This window comes from Heterodontus francisci, chromosome 41, assembly GCF_036365525.1.
Source record: "Heterodontus francisci isolate sHetFra1 chromosome 41, sHetFra1.hap1, whole genome shotgun sequence".
Lineage (NCBI taxonomy): Eukaryota > Metazoa > Chordata > Chondrichthyes > Heterodontiformes > Heterodontidae > Heterodontus > Heterodontus francisci.
Window position 1 is genome coordinate 12,096,492 of NC_090411.1, and position 24,046 is coordinate 12,120,537.

Sequence of the window (24,046 nt, forward strand, 5' to 3'; positions counted from 1 at the left end):
AATAACACATCGTATGATGGAGCTGTCAGTTGGTAATTAACTAATAACACATCGTATGATGGAGCTGTCAGTTGGTCATTAACTAAACCGTATGATGGAGCTGTCAATCGGTAATTAACTAATAACACATCGTATGATGGAGCTGTCAGTTGGTCATTAACTAAACCGTATGATGGAGCTGTCAGTTGGTAATTAACTAATAACACATCGTATGTTGGAGCTGTCAGTTGGTAATTAACTAATAACACATCGGATGATGGAGCTGTCAGTTGGTAATTAACTAAACCGTATGATGGAGCTGTCAGTTGGTAATTAACTAATAACACAGCGTATGATGGAGATGTCAGTTGGTAATTAACTAAACCGTATGATGGAGCTGTCAGTCGGTAATTAACTAATAACACAGCGTATGATGGAGATGTCAGTTGGTAATTAACTAAACCGTATGATGGAGCTGTCAGTTGGTAATTAACTAAACCGTATGATGGAGCTGTCAGTTGGTAATTAACTAATAACACATCGTATGATGGAGCTGTCAGTTGGTAATTAACTAATAAGACATCGTATGATGGGGCTGTCAGTTGGTAATTAACTAAACCGTATGATGGAGCTGTCAGTTGGTAATTAACTAATAAGACATCGTATGATGGAGCTGTCAGTTGGTAATTAACTAAACCGTATGATGGAGCTGTCAGTTGGTAATTAACTAATAACACATCGGATGATGGAGCTGTCAGTTGGTAATTAACTAAACCGTATGATGGAGCTGTCAATCGGTAATTAACTAAACAGCGTATGATGGAGCTGTCAGTTGGTAATTAACTAATAACACCGCGTATGATGGAGCTGTCAGTTGGTAATTAACTAAACCGTATGATGGAGCTGTCAGTTGGTAATTAACTAATAACACATCGGATGATGGAGCTGTCAGTTGGTAATTAACTAAACCGTATGATGGAGCTGTCAGTTGGTAATTAACTAATAACACATCGGATGATGGAGCTGTCAGTTGGTAATTAACTAAACCGTATGATGGAGCTGTCAGTTGGTAATTAATAACACATCGTATGATGGAGCTGTCAGTTGGTAATTAACTAATAACACATCGTATGATGGAGCTGTCAGTTGGTAATTAACTAATAACACATCGTATGATGGAGCTGTCAGTTGGTAATTAACTCATAACGCATCGTTTGGAGCTGTCAGTTGGTAATTAACTAATGACACATCGTATGATGGAGCTGTCAGTTGGTTATTAACTAATGACACATCGTATGATGGAGCTGTCAGTTGGTAATTAACTAATGACACATCGTATGATGGAGCTGTCAGTTGGTTATTAACTAAACAGCGTATGATGGAGCTGTCAGTTGGTAATTAACTAATAACACATCGTATGATGGAGCTGTCAGTTGGTAATTAACTAAACAGCGGATGATGGAGCTGTCAGTTGGTAATTAACTAAACAGCGGATGATGGAGCTGTCATTTGGTAATTAACTAAACCGTATGATGGAGCTGTGAGTTGGTAATTAACTAATAACACAGCGTATGATGGAGCTGTCAGTTGGTAATTAACTAAACCGTCTGATGGAGCTGTCAGTTGGTAATTAACTAATAACACATCGTTTGGAGCTGTCAGTTGGTAATTAACTAATGACACATCGTATGATGGAGCTGTCAGTTGGTAATTAACTAATGACACATCGTATGATGGAGCTGTCAGTTGGTTATTAACTAAACAGCGTATGATGGAGCTGTCAGTTGGTAATTAACTAATAACACATCGTATGATGGAGCTGTCAGTTGGTAATTAACTAATGACACATCGTATGATGGAGCTGTCAGTTGGTTATTAACTAAACAGCGTATGATGGAGCTGTCAGTTGGTAATTAACTAATAACACATCGTATGATGGAGCTGTCAGTTGGTAATTAACTAAACAGCGGATGACGGAGCTGTCATTTGGTAATTAACTAAACCGTATGATGGAGCTGTGAGTTGGTAATTAACTAATGACACATCGTATGATGGAGCTGTCAGTTGGTAATTAACTAATGACACATCGTATGATGGAGCTGTCAGTTGGTAATTAACTAATGACACATCGTATGATGGAGCTGTCAGTTGGTAATTAACTAATAACACATCGTATGATGGAGCTGTCAGTTGGTAATTAACTAATGACACATCGTATGATGGAGCTGTCAGTTGGTAATTAACTAATGACACATCGTATGATGGAGCTGTCAGTTGGTTATTAACTAAACAGCGTATGATGGAGCTGTCAGTTGGTAATTAACTAATAACACATCGTATGATGGAGCTGTCAGTTGGTAATTAACTAAACAGCGGATGATGGAGCTGTCATTTGGTAATTAACTAAACCGTATGATGGAGCTGTGAGTTGGTAATTAACTAATAACACAGCGTATGATGGAGCTGTCAGTTGGTAATTAACTAAACCGTCTGATGGAGCTGTCAGTTGGTAATTAACTAATAACACATCGTATGATGGAGCTGTCAGTTGGTAATTAACTAATAACACATCGTTTGGAGCTGTCAGTTGGTAATTAACTAATAACACATCGTATGATGGAGCTGTCAGTTGGTAATTAACTAAACCGTCTGATGGAGCTGTCAGTTGGTAATTAACTAATAACACATCGTATGATGGAGCTGTCAGTTGGTAATTAACTAAACCGTATGATGGAGCTGTCAGTCGGTAATTAACTAATAACACAGCGTATGATGGAGCTGTCAGTTGGTAATTAACTAAACCGTATGATGGAGCTGTCAGTTGGTAATTAACTAATAACACATCGTATGATGGAGCTGTCAGTTGGTAATTAACTAATAACACATCGTATGATGGAGCTGTCAGTTGGTCATTAACTAAACCGTATGATGGAGCTGTCAATCGGTAATTAACTAATAACACATCGTATGATGGAGCTGTCAGTTGGTCATTAACTAAACCGTATGATGGAGCTGTCAGTTGGTAATTAACTAATAACACATCGTATGATGGAGCTGTCAGTTGGTAATTAACTAATAACACATCGGATGATGGAGCTGTCAGTTGGTAATTAACTAAACCGTATGATGGAGCTGTCAGTTGGTAATTAACTAATAACACATCGGATGATGGAGCTGTCAGTTGGTAATTAACTAAACCGTATGATGGAGCTGTCAGTTGGTAATTAACTAATAACACATCGGATGATGGAGCTGTCAGTTGGTAATTAACTAAACCGTATGATGGAGCTGTCAGTCGGTAATTAACTAATAACACAGCGTATGATGGAGCTGTCAGTTGGTAATTAACTAAACCGTATGATGGAGCTGTCAGTTGGTAATTAACTAAACCGTATGATGGAGCTGTCAGTTGGTAATTAACTAATAACACATCGTATGATGGAGCTGTCAGTTGGTAATTAACTAATAAGACATCGTATGATGGGGCTGTCAGTTTGTAATTAACTAAACCGTATGATGGAGCTGTCAGTTGGTAATTAACTAATAAGACATCGTATGATGGAGCTGTCAGTTGGTAATTAACTAATAAGACATCGTATGATGGAGCTGTCATTTGGTAATTAACTAAACCGTATGATGGAGCTGTCAATCGGTAATTAACTAAACAGCGTATGATGGAGCTGTCAGTTGGTAATTAACTAATAACACCGCGTATGATGGAGCTGTCACTTGGTAATTAACTAAACAGCGTATGATGGAGCTGTCAGTTGGTAATTAACTAAACCGTATGATGGAGCTGTCAGTTGGTAATTAACTAATAACACATCGGATGATGGAGCTGTCAGTTGGTAATTAACTAAACCGTATGATGGAGCTGTCAGTTGGTAATTAACTAATAACACATCGGATGATGGAGCTGTCAGTTGGTAATTAACTAAACCATATGATGGAGCTGTCAGTTGGTAATTAATAACACATCGTATGATGGAGCTGTCAGTTGGTAATTAACTAATAACACATCGTATGATGGAGCTGTCAGTTGGTAATTAACTAATAACACATCGTATGATGGAGCTGTCAGTTGGTTATTAACTAAACAGCGAATGATGGAGCTGTCAGTTGGTAATTAACTAAACAGCGAATGATGGAGCTGTCAGTTGGTTATTAACTAATAACACCGCGTATGATGGAGCTGTCACTTGGTAATTAACTAAACAGCGTATGATGGAGCTGTCAGTTGGTAATTAACTAAACCGTATGATGGAGCTGTCAGTTGGTAATTAACTAATAACACATCGGATGATGGAGCTGTCAGTTGGTAATTAACTAAACCGTATGATGGAGCTGTCAGTTGGTAATTAATAACACATCGTATGATGGAGCTGTCAGTTGGTAATTAACTAATAACACATCGTATGATGGAGCTGTCAGTTGGTAATTAACTCATAACGCATCGTTTGGAGCTGTCAGTTGGTAATTAACTAATGACACATCGTATGATGGAGCTGTCAGTTGGTAATTAACTAATAACACATCGTATGATGGAGCTGTCAGTTGGTAATTAACTAATAACACATCGTATGATGGAGCTGTCAGTTGGTAATTAACTAATGACACATCGTATGATGGAGCTGTCAGTTGGTAATTAACTAATGACACATCGTATGATGGAGCTGTCAGTTGGTTATTAACTAAACAGCGTATGATGGAGCTGTCAGTTGGTAATTAACTAATAACACATCGTATGATGGAGCTGTCAGTTGGTAATTAACTAAACAGCGGATGATGGAGCTGTCATTTGGTAATTAACTAAACCGTATGATGGAGCTGTGAGTTGGTAATTAACTAATAACACAGCGTATGATGGAGCTGTCAGTTGGTAATTAACTAAACCGTCTGATGGAGCTGTCAGTTGGTAATTAACTAATAACACATCGTTTGGAGCTGTCAGTTGGTAATTAACTAATAACACATCGTATGATGGAGCTGTCAGTTGGTAATTAACTAAACCGTCTGATGGAGCTGTCAGTTGGTAATTAACTAATAACACATCGTATGATGGAGCTGTCAGTTGGTAATTAACTAAACCGTCTGATGGAGCTGTCAGTTGGTAATTAACTAATAACACATCGTTTGATGGAGCTGTCAGTTGGTAATTAACTAATAACACATCGTCTGATGGAGCTGTCAGTTGGTAATTAACTAAACAGCGTATGATGGAGCTGTCAGTTGGTAATTAACTAATAACACATCGTCTGGAGCTGTCAGTTGGTAATTAACTAATAACACAGTGTATGATGGAGCTTTCAGTTGGTAATTAACTAATAACACATCGTCTGGAGCTGTCAGTTGGTAATTAACTAATAACACAGTGTATGATGGAGCTTTCAGTTGGTAATTAACTAATAACACATCGTCTGGAGCTGTCAGTTGGTAATTAACTAATAACACAGTGTATGATGGAGCTTTCAGTTGGTAATTAACTAATAACACAGCGTCTGATGGAGCTGTCAGTTGGTAATTAGCTAATAACACATCGTATGATGGAGCTGTCAGTTGGTAATTAACTAATAACACATCGTATGATGGAGCTGTCAGTTGGTAATTAACTAATAACACATCGTATGATGGAGCTGTCAGTTGGTCATTAACTAAACCGTATGATGGAGCTGTCAGTTGGTAATTAACTAATAACACATCGTATGATGGAGCTGTCAGTTGGTCATTAACTAAACCGTATGATGGAGCTGTCAGTTGGTAATTAACTAATAACACATCGGATGATGGAGCTGTCAGTTGGTAATTAACTAAACCGTATGATGGAGCTGTCAGTTGGTAATTAACTAATAACACATCGGATGATGGAGCTGTCAGTTGGTAATTAACTAAACCGTATGATGGAGCTGTCAGTCGGTAATTAACTAATAACACAGCGTATGATGGAGCTGTCAGTTGGTAATTAACTAAACCGTATGATGGAGCTGTCAATCGGTAATTAACTAAACAGCGTATGATGGAGGTGTCAGTTGGTAATTAACTAATAACACATCGTATGATGGAGCTGTCAGTTGGTCATTAACTAAACCGTATGATGGAGCTGTCAGTTGGTAATTAACTAATAACACATCGTATGATGGAGCTGTCAGTTGGTCATTAACTAAACCGTATGATGGAGCTGTCAGTTGGTAATTAACTAATAACACATCGTATGATGGAGCTGTCAGTTGGTAATTAACTAATAACACATCGGATGATGGAGCTGTCAGTTGGTAATTAACTAAACCGTATGATGGAGCTGTCAGTTGGTAATTAACTAATAACACATCGGATGATGGAGCTGTCAGTTGGTAATTAACTAAACCGTATGATGGAGCTGTCAGTTGGTAATTAACTAATAACACATCGGATGATGGAGCTGTCAGTTGGTAATTAACTAAAGCGTATGATGGAGCTGTCAGTCGGTAATTAACTAATAACACAGCGTATGATGGAGCTGTCAGTTGGTAATTAACTAAACCGTATGATGGAGCTGTCAGTTGGTAATTAACTAAACCGTATGATGGAGCTGTCAGTTGGTAATTAACTAATAACACATCGTATGATGGAGCTGTCAGTTGGTAATTAACTAATAAGACATCGTATGATGGGGCTGTCAGTTGGTAATTAACTAAACCGTATGATGGAGCTGTCAGTTGGTAATTAACTAATAAGACATCGTATGATGGAGCTGTCAGTTGGTAATTAACTAATAAGACATCGTATGATGGAGCTGTCAGTTGGTAATTAACTAAACCGTATGATGGAGCTGTCAATCGGTAATTAACTAAACAGCGTATGATGGAGCTGTCAGTTGGTAATTAACTAATAACACCGCGTATGATGGAGCTGTCACTTGGTAATTAACTAAACAGCGTATGATGGAGCTGTCAGTTGGTAATTAACTAAACCGTATGATGGAGCTGTCAGTTGGTAATTAACTAATAACACATCGGATGATGGAGCTGTCAGTTGGTAATTAACTAAACCGTATGATGGAGCTGTCAGTTGGTAATTAACTAATAACACATCGGATGATGGAGCTGTCAGTTGGTAATTAACTAAACCGTATGATGGAGCTGTCAGTTGGTAATTAATAACACATCGTATGATGGAGCTGTCAGTTGGTAATTAACTAATAACACATCGTATGATGGAGCTGTCAGTTGGTAATTAACTAATAACACATCGTATGATGGAGCTGTCAGTTGGTAATTAACTCATAACGCATCGTTTGGAGCTGTCAGTTGGTAATTAACTAATGACACATCGTATGATGGAGCTGTCAGTTGGTTATTAACTAATGACACATTGTATGATGGAGCTGTCAGTTGGTAATTAACTAATGACACATCGTATGATGGAGCTGTCAGTTGGTTATTAACTAAACAGCGTATGATGGAGCTGTCAGTTGGTAATTAACTAATAACACATCGTATGATGGAGCTGTCAGTTGGTAATTAACTAAACAGCGGATGATGGAGCTGTCTGTTGGTAATTAACTAAACAGCGGATGATGGAGCTGTCATTTGGTAATTAACTAAACCGTATGATGGAGCTGTGAGTTGGTAATTAACTAATAACACAGCGTATGATGGAGCTGTCAGTTGGTAATTAACTAAACCGTCTGATGGAGCTGTCAGTTGGTAATTAACTAATAACACATCGTTTGGAGCTGTCAGTTGGTAATTAACTAATAACACATCGTTTGGAGCTGTCAGTTGGTAATTAACTAAACCGTCTGATGGAGCTGTCAGTTGGTAATTAACTAATAACACATCGTATGATGGAGCTGTCAGTTGGTAATTAACTAAACCGTCTGATGGAGCTGTCAGTTGGTAATTAACTAATAACACATCGTCTGATGGAGCTGTCAGTTGGTAATTAACTAAACAGCGAATGATGGAGCTGTCAGTTGGTAATTAACTAAACCGTCTGATGGAGCTGTCAGTTGGTAATTAACTAATAACACATCGTATGATGGAGCTGTCAGTTGGTAATTAACTAAACCGTCTGATGGAGCTGTCAGTTGGTAATTAACTAAACCGTCTGATGGAGCTGTCAGTTGGTAATTAACTAAACCGTCTGATGGAGCTGTCAGTTGGTAATTAACTAATAACACATCGTATGATGGAGCTGTCAGTTGGTAATTAACTAAACAGCGAATGATGGAGCTGTCAGTTGGTAATTAACTAAACAGCGAATGATGGAGCTGTCAGTTGGTAATTAACTAAACAGCGAATGATGGCGCTGTCAGTTGGTAATTAACTAAACAGCGAATGATGGAGCTGTCAGTTGGTAATTAACTAAACAGCGAATGATGGAGCTGTCAGTTGGTAATTAACTAAACAGCGAATGATGGAGCTGTCAGTTGGTCATTAACTAATAACACAGTGTATGATGGAGCTGTCAGTTGGTCATTAACTAATAACACAGTGTATGATGGAGCTGTCAGTTGGTAATTAATAACACGTCGTGTGATGGAGTTGTCAATCAGTAATTAATTAATACAGTATCAGATGGAGGTGTTATTCAGTAATAATTGACTAATAAAACAGCATGTGACAGAGCAGTCAGTCAGTAATTATTAACGAATGATACACAGTCTGAGGGAGCTGTCAGTCAGTAATCATTAACTAATAACACAGTGTGTGACGGAGCAGACAGCCAGTAATAATTAACCTCGTAACACTAGGGGTGACGGAGCAAACCTTCGTCTTGCACTGAGTTAGGTGCTGAATGACTGGCATCCTGGTGGCAGATTGATTCGGAGCAGTGGTTAGTTTTGTTCTGAACAATGCTGAATTATGCTTGCGATGGAACTGGGTGGGAAGAGCACAAAGAAAAACAAATCCCTTATTTCTGTGGCATCAACTTGCCAGTGTTGACTGTCAGTGTGAAGCTGGAACCTGTCCAGTGATCGGTGTTTGACACAGAGAATCGCACTGTGGATTAGCGTGGCAAAGGGTGGCAGGCACTGCAACTTCTCTGCTTCCGTCACAGTAAAGCCAAGCCTCTTTCAATTATATTAAGACACTAAATGTTTCAGTTGAGTTATTACCTGCTATGCAGCTCACCTGAACATATTCAATAAATGGCTAATGCTTTCTCTACAGGAGTCGATGAAGCTTGCTGGGTCATTGACAGATGTTATGATTGAAACCCAGAGGAGGAAACATCTGGCTTACCTGATTGCAGACCAGAACCAGCTGAACAACGCACAATCGACACTGCCCAGCTTCACAAAGGTGTGTGTAGTCGATGAGGCAGCAATGCATGTAAATCCAGACCAGATGTTGTTTGCACTGTATCCTAGCCTTATGGACAGGATGTGCCGTGACATTGTGGAGGGAAAACTGTGCTCTAGCTCTGGGCACGTGAACACCGCATGCCGTGACTGGCTGTGTGGGAGCATTGTCCCTGCATTTTAAGGGAGCAAGATGTGTTCGGATTTGGTGCCAGATGCTCTAGTGTGACATGTCCTGTACAGGCATTGGTCGCTTTATGTAAAATAGCAGAAAAATTTGCCCCCAACTTACAATTGCCGATCTCAGGAGATGCTGTTGTCGACACCAAGTCTTGTCTTTCCCTCACCTACGAAGGAAATGTGAAAAATAGTCATTCCTTCCCTTTTCTTGTAGATTGTTCGCCGGCAGTCCCAACGCAGGAAGTCTGGACTGGGAGCTCTACTTTTCGGTAAGATTATTCTCTGCTCACCAGGGGCACAGATGACAGGCAAGGCTAAGCAGGGACGGACATGGACTTCGCAGGCGCAGATGCACATGGATATCACAAGTGCCGATAGATACGGATATCACAGGCGCGGTTAGCCGCGGGTGTCGCGGGTGCGTCTAGACACGGGTGCCGCGGGCGCGTCTAGACGCCGGGCGTCACATATAAACAGACAAGGATATAAAAACAGAAATTGTTGGAAATTCTGAGCAGCTCAGAATATCTGTGGAGAGAAGCAGAGTTAACGTTTCAGATTGATGACCTTTTCATCAGTTCTGATGAAAGGTCATAGACCTGAAATGTTAATTCTGTTTCTCTGTCCGTAGATGCTGTCTGACCTGCTCAGAATTTCCAGCATTTTCTGTTATTTCAGATTTCCAGCATCTGCAGTATTTTGCTTTCACCGATCGGGATATCATAGATTGACAGATATCACTGATAGTCATGGACCATTCTCTGGTGTGTTCATGAATTCACCATTGTTTTATATATTCCTTCCCCGGTCCCTTTTCCTTCCTCTCCCTTGTCCTCTTTTCCTCCTCTCCCCAGTCCCTTTTCCGTCCTCTTTCTCCAACCCCACCCTCTCATCTCTGTGTAATCCTAGACTGTGCATTTACACCTTGAGCATTCAGGACCCTTGAGCTCTGTGACCAAAGACCTTCCTGACTTAATGAGTAGACCGCTGATAAAGTAATGACGTGAGCTGGTACAATGTGACGCATGTTGGCCAACTTTAAACCAAGCTGACGTAATTGTGACTGAAGTGATTCACTCACCCTGCTCACTCGCGATCACTCACATGTTCATTCACTGCCTTTCTTTCATTCTCTTTCTCCCTCTCTAATTGACAGGTGATAATGAAGATGCAGAGGCACTGAAGGCAAAAAACATTAAACAGACTGAGTTGGTAGCAGATTTGCGGGAAGCCATTCTGCAAGTAGCACGACACTTTCAATGCCTGGACCCTAAAAACTGCAGCATTGTGAGTAAATGATAAAGGGAGAACAGCCAGGCAATACAGAGCCCATTACCACTCTACCTCCATTAGAGCACCAACCACAGCCATGAGGATGTATCCCAAGATGTATACAGACAGGAGCAGGGGCAGCTAAACCTTCTTAGCATGTAGTACCACTTCCCAAAGTTGGACCAGTTTGGAGTCTCATCTCCGCGCCACTAGAGAGTCCTAACCAGGAGGATGCCCGTACCCACTGTCCCCTGGCAGGGTGGGAAGTCTTTACTCATTGTTCCCATGGAATGGCCTGGGGCAGGGGTTTGTTGTGGAAGGAGTGGCAGTGGGTGAGCCCCTACCTGTTGTTCTCACGGAGGGGCTGGGCTGAGCTTGGAGTGAGGGAGAGAGCGATGGTGGATGAATCCCTCCTCGTTTTCCCCATGGAATAGCTGGGACTGGGGCGAGGGAGGGAGCATAATAGAATTTGTAGTTTTTAAAAATAAAAATAGGACTAATTTCTTCTCTTGAGCAGGGCCTTATTTAACAAAGTTATGTCCCCAAGTTCTGAGGACAGTTAAGGATGTGAGCATGTTGTCTTTGGATGAGAGGGGAAATGCCTGTTTAACGATTTTATAGCATTGTTTTTGAAGATTTGGATTGGGTTTTAAGGACATTTGATGAAGTTTTCTCACAGTAGGCTTGTTAGAGAAACTCGGGTGCACAGTATCAGAAGAATGTAGCAGATGATTAGACGGATTATTTCCGTAATTTATAACTTGAGAAATGTCCAAAATACCAGAAGAGACAGTTAGAATAATTGGGTGGTTCTGCAGTTGGAAGAGTGTTAGAAATGAGTGTTTAAAACACTCTGGGAGTCTGTCTCTAGTACATTTGGGCATGTACCTAAGGAGCAGGATCCTGGATGTATTTGAATGCAGATAGCTGTGAGGTAATGCATTTTGGAAAGTGAAATGAAGAATGGGGTTTTACTCTTCTGTAATTTTTAAAGCTAATGAACTTGCACAGATTTGAAAGGAGAGGTCAGAATCTGCAGGCGTTTGCAGGATGGGTATTAAATGCCAGACATCAATATTGTTTTGTTGGACAATTGGGAGCAATAAAGGGGTTGCTATCTTATCCCAGGACTCCCAAAAAAAAAAAATTTTGGTGAATGGAGTGTCCCTGTTCTTCGAGCTTTGTATGAAGCTAGTATTCAAAAGGAGGGGGGCAGAGTGGCAGGTTTAATAGCTGTTTTGCCCAAACTCTGCACAGGAGAAGCTCCAATTCCTGTGGGGATGTGAAAAAGCCCCAAATGCTGGCAGTCAGATTTGTTAAAGGGAATGTTGTGAAGGCCTTCACTTAAGGATTAGACATGCTGGAGAATAGTTAGAAGACCCATTAAGTGAAGTGGCAAGACCCAGTGATGTGTGGCATGTTCTCTATTTTGTCTGCAGCGATGAATCGAACTAAGCATGTGCACCTTATTATGAAACTAATCTGTTTAATGATTCGTTTCAGGCCTAGTGGCACTGTGTCCATTTCGTTGGTCTTTCAACATAGAACATAGAACAGTACAGCACAGTACAGGCCCTTCGGCCCACGTTGTTGTGCCGACCCTTTAACCTACTCTAAGATCAAACAACCTACATACCCTTCATTCTACTATCATCCATGTACCTATCCAAGAGTCACTTAAATTCCCCTAATGTATCTGCTTCTATTACCACCGCTGGCAGTGCATTCCACGCACCCACCACTGTCTGTGTAAAGAACCTACCTCTGACATCTCCCCGAAACCTTCCTCCAATCACCTTAAAATTATGCCCCCTGGTGATTGCCCTTTCCGCCCTAGGAAAAATTGGGCAGTTTGGCCCAAAAGCTTCATGCTGGCATTTGTGCTCCACACGAGCCTCCTCCCACCTTTCTTGATGTCACCCGATCAACATATCCTTCTATTCCTCTCTCTCTCATATGCTTATCTAGTTTCCCCTTGAATACATCTATACTATTCACTTCAACTACTCCTTGTGGCAGTAAGTTCCAATCTCTGAGTAAAGAAGTGTCTCTTGAATTCCCTGTTGGATTTAATCGTGACTATCTTACTGTTATGGCCCTTAGTTCTGGTCTCGCCCATTAGAAACATCTCTATGTCTACCCCATCAAACCTCTTCATAATCCTCAAGACCTCTATCGAGTAACCCCTCAGTCTTCTATTTTCGAGACAAAAGAGCCTCGGCCTGTTCAATCTTTCCTGCTAGTTATAACCCCTCTGATATCATAGCGAGAGCCATACAGCACTGAAACAGGCCCTTCGACCCACTGAGTCTGTGCTGACCATCAACCACCCATTTATACTAATCCTATTTTAATCCCATATTCCCTACCACATCCCCTCCTACATTAATCCCATATTTCCCTACCATTCTCCTACCTACACTAGGGGCAATTTACAATGGCCAATTTACCTATCAACCTGCAAGTCTTTGGCTGTGGGAGGAAACCGAAGCACCCGGCGGAAACTCACGCAGTCACAGGGAGAACTTGCAAACTCCATACAGGCGGTACCCAGAATTGAACCCGGGTCGCTGGAGCTGTGAAGCTGCGGTGCTAACCACTGCACCACTGTGCCTAGGGAGCTAGGCAGCAGATTAAAAAGTAGGACCTCAAAGGTTGTAATCTCTGGGTTTCTTCCGGTGTCAAGGGCTAGTGAATATATGAATAGGAGGCTAGAGCAGATGAATGCATGGTTGGGGAGATGGTGCAGGAGGGAGGGCTTTAGATTCTTGGATCATTGGGTCTGTTTCTGGCATAGATGGGATCTGTATAAGATGGACAGATTGCATCAGAACCAGAACGGGACCAGCATCCTTGCTGGGAGGTTTGCTAGTGCTGTTGGTTGGGGTGGGTGGGGGGGGGGGGGGGGGGGGGGGGTGGTTAAACTAATTTGGCAGGGGGATGGGATACAGAGTAGATGCACAGTAGGGGGTTGTGAAGCTAAGTCAGTCCGGAGGACACAGTAAATGTAGACCTGTTGAGGCTCAGGCAGATAATGCAAGGCTGGATTGTATCTATTTTAATGCAAGGAGTCTTGCTAGTAAGGCAGATGAATTAAGGGTATTGATTTACACATGGGAATATGATATTATTGCTATTACTGAGACATGGTTGAGGGAACGGCAGGACTGGCAGCTCAATATTCCAGGGTATAGAATCTTCAGATGTGATAGAGGAGGGGGTAAAAGAGGAGGTCGCATTGCACTGTTGATTAAAGAGACAATTACTGCAGTAAGGAGGGATGATATCTTAGAAGGTTCCTCTAATGAGGCCATATGGGTAGAACTTAAAAACAAAAAGGGGGCAGACACTTGGCTGTACTACAGGCCTCCAAACAGTCAAGGAGAGATAGAGGAGAAGATATGTAGGCAAATCTCAGAGAGGTGCAAAAATAATAGGGTAATAATAGTAGGGGATTTCAACTTCCCCAATATTAGAGAGGATAGTATTGGTGCAAAAAGCTTAAAGGGGGCAGAATTATTCAAGTGTATTCAGGAGAGCTTTTTGAGCCAGCACATAGAGAGTCCTACAAGAGGAGGAGCAGTACTGGACTTAATCCTGGGGAATGAAGCCGGACAAGTGGTAGAAGTGGCAGTGGGAGAGCATTTCGGGGATAGTGACCATAACTCTGTAAGATTTAAGATTGTTATGGAAAAGGACAAAGATGGACCGGAAATAAGAGTACTGAATTGGGGGAAGGCATATTTCAATATGATGAAACGGGATCTGGCCAAAGTGAACAGGGAGCAGCTTCTTACAGGAAAGTCTACATCAGACCAATGGGAGTCAGTTAGAAGGGAAATTGTAAGGGTTCAGGTGCAGCATGTTCCTGTAAAGGTGAAGAGTAGGACCAACAGGTCAAGGGAACTCTGGATGTCAAGGGATATAGAGGACTGGATAAGGAAAAAAAAGGTGGCCTATGGCAGATTCAGAGGGCTGAAAACAGCAGAGGCCCTAGAGGAGTATAGAAAATGCAGGGGAATACTTAAAAAAAAGTAATTATGAGAGCAAAGAGGGGGCATGAAAAATCACTGGCAGGCAAGATAAAGGAAAATCCCAAGCGTTTTATAAGTATGTTAGGGGCAAGAGGATAACCAGGGAAAAAGTGGGGCCCATTAGGGATCATAGAGGCAATCTGTGTGTGGAGCCGGAGGACATAGGGGAGGTTTTAAATGATTACTTTTCATCTGTGTTCACTATGGAGAGGAACGATGTAGGTGTAGAGATCAGGGAGGGGGATTGTGATATACTTGATCAAATTAGCATTGAAAAGAAGGAAGTATTAGCTGTTTTAGCGGGCTTGAAGATGGATAAATTACCAGGCCCAGATGAGATGTATCCCAGGCTGCTACGTGAGGCAAGGGAGGTGATAGCAGGGGCACTGACACAAATTTTCAGATCCTCTCTGGCCACAGGAGAGGTACCAGAGGACTGGAGGACAGCGAATATGGTACCATTATTCAAGAAGGGTAGCAGGAATAAACCAGGTAATTACAGGCTGGTGAGTCTAACATCAGTGGTAAGGAAATTATTGGAAAAAATTCTGAGACAGGATTAATCTCCACGTGGAGAAGCAGGGATTAATCAGGGACAGTCTGCATGGCTTTGTCGGGGGAGATCGTGTCTAACAAATTTGATTGAATTTTTCAAGGAGGTGACTAGATGTGTAGATGAGGGTAAAGCAATTGATGTAGTCTACATGGACTTCAGTAAGGCTTTTGATAAGGTCCCGCATGGGAGATTGGTTAAGAAAGTAAAGGCAGATGAGATCCAGGGTAATTTGGCAAATTGGATCCAAAATTGTCTTATTGGAAGGAGGCAGAGGGTGATGGTAGAGGGTTGTTTTTGCGAGTGGAGACCTGTGACCAGTGGTGTACCACAGGAATCGGTGCTGGGACCCTTACTGTTTGTAGTGTACATTAATGATTTAGATGTGAATATAAGAGGTATGATCAGTAAGTTCGTAGATGACGCGAAAATTGGTGGTGTACATCGTGAGGAGGATAGCCTTCGTCTACAGGACGATATAGATGGGCTGGTAAGATGGGCGGAGCAGTGGCAGATGGAGTTTAATCCTGAGAAGTGTGAGGTGATGCACTTTGGGAGGTCTAACAAAGCAATGGATTATACAATGGATGAATGGATGGTAGGACTCTAGGGAGTTCAGAGGGACCTTGGGGTGCTTGTCCATAGATCACTGAAGGCAGCAGCACAGGTAGATAAGGTGGTTAGAAACGCTTTGGGATAACAGCCGAGACATAGAATATAAGAGTAGGGGGGTTGTGATGGAGCTGTATAAAACACTAGTTAGGCCACAGCTGGAGTACTGTGTTCAGTTCTGGTCGCCACACTACAGGAAGGATGTGATTGCACTGGAGAAGGTGCAGAGGAGATTCACCAGGATGTTGCCTGGGCTGCAGCATTTCAGTTATGAAGACCGACTAGATAGACTGAGGTTGTTTTCCTTGGAGCAGAGAAGGCTGAGGGGGGACATGACTGAGGTGTACAAAATTATGAGGGGCATTGATAGGATAGATAGGAAGAAACTTTTTCCCTTGGGGGAGAAATCAATAACTAGGGGGCATAGATTTAAAGTAAGGGGCAGGAGGTTTAGAGGGGATTTGAGGAGGCATTTTTTTACCCAGAGGGTGGTTGGAATGTGGAACACACTTCCTGAAGGAGTGATGGAGGCAGGAACCCTCATAACATTCAAGAAATATTTAGATGAGCACTTGAAACGCCATAACTGACAAGGCTATGGGCCAAGTGCGGGGAAATGGGATTAGTTAGGTCAGGTGTTTGGTCGGCATAGGCTCGTTGGGCCGAAGGGCCTGTTTCTGTGCTGTAAAACTCTATGACAGAGTTGTTTATGCCCAATGGCCCATTTCTTGTCAGCCGTCAGATTTTGTTTAGTAGCCTCTAGGGTGTGAAATATTTAAAAGTTAATTCTGTATTTCATTGTAGCTTTCCAGGTGAAAGTGACCATTATCTTAAGCTGCGCAAAGTTTAGATCATACCCACCGATGAGAGTTTCCTTATACTCCGAAATCCCTTCTGTCTCCAGAGACTCTCCTGTCACCTGCCTGACCTGCTGTGTTTAAGGTTTGTACTAAGCAAGCCAGTGAACTGTGTCTCCCTTAACAGGAGCTGACACCAGACTACTCCATGGAGAGCCATCAGAAGGACCATGAAAACTACGTTGCTGTGTCCCGTAACCGACGGCGCAGAGCCAAGGCGCTCTTAGATTTCGAACGTCATGATGACGATGAGCTGGGATTCCGAAAAAATGACATCATCACGGTAGGTGTGAGGTGCTGTTCATCTGACCGGTAATGAATGCATCCTGTTACAGTGCAGAGTCCCTGACAGGGGGTAATGTACCTCGAGACCAACAGTGCAGAGTCCCTGATGGGGGGTAATGTACCCCGAGACCAACAGTGCAGAGTCCCTGACGGGGGGTAATGTACCCCGAGACCAACAGTGCAGAGTCCCTGACAGTGGGTAATGTACCCTGAGACCAACAGTGCAGAGTCCCTGACGGGGGGTAATGTACCCCGAGACCAACAGTGCAGAGTCCCTGACAGTGGGGAATGTACCCCGTGACCAACAGTGCAGAGACCCTGAGAGGGGGTAATGTACCCCGAGACCATAGAGTGCAGAGTCCCTGACAGGGGGTAATGTACCTCGGGACCAACAGTGCAGAGTCCCTGACGGGGGGTAATGTACCTCGAGACCAACAGTGCAGAGTCCCTGATGGGGGGTAATGTACCCCGAGACCAACAGTGCAGAGTCCCTGACGGGGGGTAATGTACCCCGAGACCAACAGTGCAGAGTCCCTGACGGGGGGTAATGTACCCCGAGACCAACAGTGCAGAGTCCCTGACAGTGGGTAATGTACCCTGAGACCAACAGTGCAGAGTCCCTGACAGTGGGTAATGTACCCCGTGACCAGCAGTGCAGAGTCCCTGACAGTGGGTAATGTACCCTGAGACCAACAGTGCAGAGTCCCTGACGGGGGGTAATGTACCCCGAGACCAACAGTGCAGAGTCCCTGACAGTGGGTAATGTACCCCGAGACCAACAGTGCAGAGTCCCTGACAGTGGGTAATGTACCCCGTGACCAACAGTGCAGAGTCCCTGACAGTGGGTAATGTACCCCGAGACCAACAGTGCAGAGTCCCTGACAGTGGGTAATGTACCCCGTGACCAGCAGTGCAGAGTCACTGACAGTGGGTAATGTACCCCGAGACCAACAGTGCAGATTCCTTGACAGTGGGGAATGTACCCCGAGACCAACAGTGCAGAGTCCCTGACAGTGGGTAATGTACCCCGTGACCAGCAGTGCAGAGTCACTGACAGTGGGTAATGTACCCCGTGACCAGCAGTGCAGAGTCACTGACAGTGGGTAATGTACCCCGTGACCAACAGTGCAGAGTCCCTGACAGTGGGGAATGTACCCCATGACCAACAGTGCAGAGTCCCTGACAGTGGGGAATGTACCCCATGACCAACAGTGCAGAGTCACTGACAGTGGGGAATGTACCCCGAGACCAACAGTGCAGAGTCACTGACAGCGGGTAATGTACCCCGAGACCAACAGTGCAGAGTCCCTGACAGCGGGGAATGTACCCCATGACCAACAGTGCAGAGTCCCTGACAGTGGGGAATGTACCCCGTGACCAACAGTGCAGAGTCACTGACAGTGGGGAATGTACCCCGTGACCAGCAGTGCAGAGTCCCTGACAGTGGGTAATGTACCCCGTGACCAACAGTGCAGAGTCCCTGACAGTGGGGAATGTACCCCGTGACCAACAGTGCAGAGTCACTGACAGTGGGGAATGTACCCCGTGACCAGCAGTGCAGAGTCCCTGACAGTGGGTAATGTACCCCGTGACCAACAGTGCAGAGTCACTGACAGCGGGTAATGTACCCCGAGACCATATGTTAGGGAAGCTTCCTGTTTTCACAACCTGTGTAGTAATCTAGTGGAACAGATCATCCACTGTTCATATGTTGATAGGATGGAATGAAATGGGCAGAGACGGGGCCCTTGTCGTGCATAAATGCCGACATCGACCTGTTGGGCAAAACAGCCTGTTCCTGTGCTGTGTATACTGTTTATTTTTCAGTGGATTCATTTAGGCGGTTTTGTTAAAAGGCAAATGTTCCACTCTACTAGATTACTGCCCAAACCGTGAAGCTGAAAGTCACCACACTGCGTGCATGGCCCCTCACAATAGGCGCTGTACCCAGAAACCATACAGTGCCTTGCAGTGGGTATTTAAATACACGCAGAGACCATACAACAACAACTTGCATTGATATAGAACCTTTAATGTAGTAAATCATCCCAAGGTGCTCACATGAGAGCTGTCAAATAAAATTTGACACCAAACCACATAAAGAAATTTTTAGGATAAGTAACCAAAAGCTTGGTCAAAGGGGCTGGTTGTAAAGGTCGAGAAGTTTAGGGAGAGAATTCCGGAGCTTAAGGTCCAGGCAGCTGAAGTCACGGCCATCAATAGTGCAGTTATTAAAATCAGGGATACACAAGAGACCAGGATTGGAGGAGTGCAGATATCTGAGGTTTGTGGGACTGGAGGAGGTTACAGAGATAGTGAAGGGCAAGGTCAGGGAGAGATTTGAAATCAAGGATGAGAATTTTAAAATTGAAATGTTGCTGGAACGCCTGTGTCAGTCAGCGAGCACAGGAGAGATGGATGAACAGGATTTGATGCAATAAGGATAGAGGCAGCAGAGATTTGGATGAACTCCAGTTTATGGAGGGTGGAGGACATGGGGTTAGCCAGGAGAGCACTGGAATAGTCAAGTCTAGAGGTCATAAAGACATGGATGAGGGTTTCCGCAGCAGATGGGCTGAGAGGGGGAGATGTTACGGAGGTGGGAGTAGGTGATCTTAGTGACGCGAATATGTGGGCAGAAGCTCATTTTGACGTCAAAAACAGCAACTAGTTTGTGAACAATCTGGTTTAGCCTCAGACAGTTGCTCGGGAGAAGGATGAAGTCGGTGGCAGGGACCAAAGTCATTGGCTTCGGTCTTTCCAATATTTAGTTAGAGGAAACTTCTGCTTCCCCGAGTAGTGTGACAAATTAGAGACAGTGGAGGGGCTGAGAAAAGTGGTGGTGAGGTAGACATGGGTGTCATCGGCATACATGTGGGAGAGGTCGCCAAGGGATAGCCTGTGGATGAGAAATGGGAGGGGAGAAAGGATAGATGTTTGAGGGACTAAAGTAATAACAGTGTGGGAGCAGGAGGAGAAACCATTAGGGATGATTCTCTGGCTATGACTGGATCGATAAGAATAGAACCAGGTGATTGCAGTCCGAGCCAGCTGGATGACAGTGGAGAGACGTTGGATTGGATGGTGTGGTTAATGTGGTTGACCATGTGAAAAGCTATAGCCAGGTAGAAAAGGGTGAGAGGGGATGGTTTACCTTTGTCATAGACGCTTAAATGTCGTTTGTGGTTTTGATAACAGCCCGTTTCAGTACTCTGGTGGAGAGGAAATCTGATTAGAGGGATTCAAACATGAAGTTTCAGAGAAGATGGGCACAGATTTGGCGGGTAACAGCATGTTCAAGGACTTTAGAGAGGAAAGGGAGGTTGGAGGTCAGTAGTTTGCAAGGACAGAGGGGTCAAGGTGGGTTTTTTGAGGAGAGGGGTGATGATGGCATTTTTGAAAGGGAAGACGGACATCAGCTGAATAGAGAGAACCGTTAACAAGATCAGCCAATATCGGCACCTGTAACTCACCTTCTATCTCCCCAGTACCTGTCCACCATCTACAAGGCACAAGTCAGGAGTGTGATGGAATATTCTCCACTTGCCTTGATGGGTGCAGCTCCAACAAGACTCAAGAAGCTTGACACCATCCAGGACAAAGCAGCCCGCTTGATTGGCACCCCATCCGCAAACATTTACTCCCTCCACCACCGATGCACAGTGGCAGCAGTGTGTACCATCTACAAGATGCTCTGCAGCAACGCACCAAGGCTCCTTCAACAGCATCTTCCAAACCCACGACCTCAACCATCTAGAAAGACAAGCGCAGCATATGCACGGGAACACCATTGCTGCAAGTTCCCCTCCAAGCCACACACCATCCTGACTTGGAAATATATTCGCTGTTCCTTCACTGTCACTGTATCAAAAACCTGGAACTCCCTTCCTAACAGCACTGTCGGTGTACCTGCACCCCAACAACTGCAGCAGTTCAAAAAGGCAGCTCACCACCACCTTCTCAAGGGCAATTAGGGATAGGCAATAAATGCTGGCCTAGCCAGCGACGCCCACATCCCATGAACAAATAAAAAAGGAAGAGAAATTAAATGGTCAGCGGTTTAGTGGGGGGAGGGTCGACAGAGCAAGAAGTGGATCTGTGGATAAGATGAGCTTGGAGAGGGCATAAGAGGATTTAAGAGAGATGTGAGTTCAGAGCTCAGGCAAAGGGGAATGTTCAAAGAATTTTGGCGTTGTGGGATGGTGGAAGGGAGGGAAGCGTCAGAGGCAGCTGGACAAATGGGGGTCTCAATCTTTGTCAAAGCTCCATGAGCTCCTCACGTGTGTTGTTGGAAGTGAGGGTGGAGGAGAGAGGGGGGTTTAAAGAAGAAGGTTTACAATAGAGCAGAGATGCCAGGGGTTATCTTTGCATCCCAGGATGATCCTGAAATAGTGAGCAGTTCTGGCAGAGAGCAGGACCTGATCGTGCTTTATGTGATCCAGCCAGACCTAAAAATTGTTCTCCATGAAGTCTACATCCTTTGGACAAAGGGAGTGGAGATGAGAATTGTACCAGAAGAAATGACTAAGGCGAGAGAGAGTAATGACTTTAATGGGAACAAGTGTGATTGACCAGATCGGTGGCTGCAGAAATGTCGTAGTGAATGGAGGGCCAATGCCTAGACAGTTAGGATTTTGAAAGTGCAACTGTAAATGACTTGGGATAGAGTTCTTTTTCCTGGGGGTGGACATAGAAGGGAATGGGGTTGACTTGGGAAAGGAGGATGTCGGTGGAAGAAGGAAGTGATTAGAGATGGCTTTATCTGTGATTGGCACGTAGAAACATAGAAAGATTTATGGCACGTAAGGAGGCCAAATGGACTATCATGTCTGTGTCGGCTGAAAAAGAGCTAATTTTATACACCTCAATTAAATCTCCCTTCAGCCTCCTCTGTTCCAAAGAAAACAACCCCAGCCTATCCAATCTTTCCTCATAGCTAACATTCTCCAATCCTGGCAACAAACTTGTAAATCTCCTCTGTACCCTCACCAATGCGATCACATCATTCCGATAATGCGATGACCAGAATTGTATACAGTACTCTAGCTGTGGTCTGACTAGTGTTTTCTATAGTTCTAGCATAAACTCCCTGCTCTTATACTGTCGGCCTCAGCCAATGAAGGAAAGTATCTGCAATGCCTTCTTGACCACCGTTTCTAGCTGTCCTGCTATCTTCAGGGATCTGTGAACATGCACCCTAAGGTCCTTCTATTCCTCTACACTTCTCAGAATCCCACCATTTATTGTGTATTTCCTTGCCTTGTTTACCTTCCCCAAATACATTACCTCACACTTCTCCAGATTGAATTCCATTTGCCACTTTTCTGCTCACCTGACCAGTCCATTGATATCTTCCTGCTGTCTACTGTTTTCTTCATCGCCATCAACCATGCAACCTATTTTCATATCCTCTTCAAAGTTCTTAATCGTACCCCTACATTTAAGTCTAAATCATTGATGTATACAAGCAGCAAGGGACCCAGTACTGAGCCCTGCGGAACCCCACTGGAAACAGCCTTCCAGTCACAAAAACACCAGTCGAACATAATCCTTTGTTTATGCAGCTAGTATGGAAGTAGTGAGGCCATTTGAGATGGCCAGGTCAAAGGGGTGGCTGTGAATAGGGGTAGGTGAGTTTATATGGAGAGAGTAATGCAGGGTAGTGAATGTGACATGTAGAGATAGAGAATGAAATCAGCAAGGATGGGAAGTCATTCAGTGCAGTGGCTGAGGGGGGAAAGCAGTGTCGATATCTCAGTGCGAATCTTGGTGTGGTGCTTGGGTGGGTGGTATAGACTGAGAATTTTAAAGGAGGCAAGTGGGGTGGAACAAGGTGAGATGCTCAAAGGAGGAAAAGGTGCCAGATGGATCGGGGGACAAACCAAGGTGTGATTTGGCAATGAGCCACACTGCCATGTGGTTGACTGGATTGGGCAAGTGGCAGAAGGCATAGCTGGGGGGTGGGGGGGGGGCTTCAATGAAGAGGCAGGTGGTGTTGCCTGTCAAACAAGATTCCTTCAAGGCCACGATGTCAACATAATCCGCAATAAGCTCTTGGATGGTAAGGGCCTTGTTCGCAAGTGAACAGATACTCTAGAGGAAGATGCAGAGGGGGCAGTGAGAGCTGATCCACTGGCAGAGTCCACAGGGTCAATGTTGTGTGAGGTGAGGGACGAGACTTTGGCGAGATTAGCCCCGAGCAGGCATACTGGGCTGTAAGGTCTGTTAGGGTGTATGATCGAGCAGTTGGGGATGCTACTTATAAGGAGGCAGCGATGGGCCGTTTGAAGGATACTAAGAAAGACCTGGGGGAACTGCAGGAGAGGAGGAAGGTCAAAGAGTGATGAAATGTTGGGGTAGGAATTTGGGAGGGCAAAGTAACAGAGAGAAAAAACAAAGAACATAAACAGCCCTTTGAGCCTGCTCCGTCATTCAATAAGATCATGCCTTATCTGATCTTGGCCTCAACTCCACTTTCCTGCCTTGTAACCCTTGATGTTCACTGATGATTGCACAGTGTTCGATACCATTCGCAACTCCTCAGATACTGAAACACTCTGTATCTGCACACAGTAAGACCTGGACAACATCCAGGCCTGGGCTGATGAGTGGCAAGTAACATTCATGCCACAGGTGCAAGGTAATGACCATCTCCAACAAGAGAGAATCTAACCATCTCCTCATCAACATCCTGGGGGTTACCATTGACCAGAAACTGAACTAGACCAGCCATTTAAATACTGTGGCTACAATAGCAGGTCATAGGCTAGGAATTCTGCGGCGAGTAACTCATCTCCTGACTCCCCAAAGCCTGACCACCTTTTGTGAGGCACAAGTCAGGAGTGTGATGGAATACTCTCCACTTGGCTGGATGGGTGCAGTTCCAACAATGCTCAAGAGGCTTGACACTGTCCAGGGCAAAGGAGCTCGCTTGATCAGCACCCCATCCACAAACATTCACTCCCTCCAGCTATAAGATGCACTGCAGTAA

At 44.0% G+C, this 24,046-nt stretch overlaps 1 protein-coding gene across 1 annotated transcript in view; it reads left to right on the forward strand.

The window, feature by feature from the left end:
- Window positions 1–24,046, forward strand: part of sgsm3 (small G protein signaling modulator 3) — a 291,927-nt gene that overhangs the window by 242,824 nt on the left and 25,057 nt on the right. The window contains exons 11-15 of the mRNA XM_068019899.1: window positions 9,132–9,263; window positions 9,657–9,711; window positions 10,599–10,729; window positions 16,898–17,053; window positions 21,432–21,616. Of these exons, the coding sequence (XP_067876000.1) occupies window positions 9,132–9,263; window positions 9,657–9,711; window positions 10,599–10,729; window positions 16,898–17,053; window positions 21,432–21,616 (659 nt within the window). The remainder of the gene's footprint in view (window positions 1–9,131; window positions 9,264–9,656; window positions 9,712–10,598; window positions 10,730–16,897; window positions 17,054–21,431; window positions 21,617–24,046) is intronic.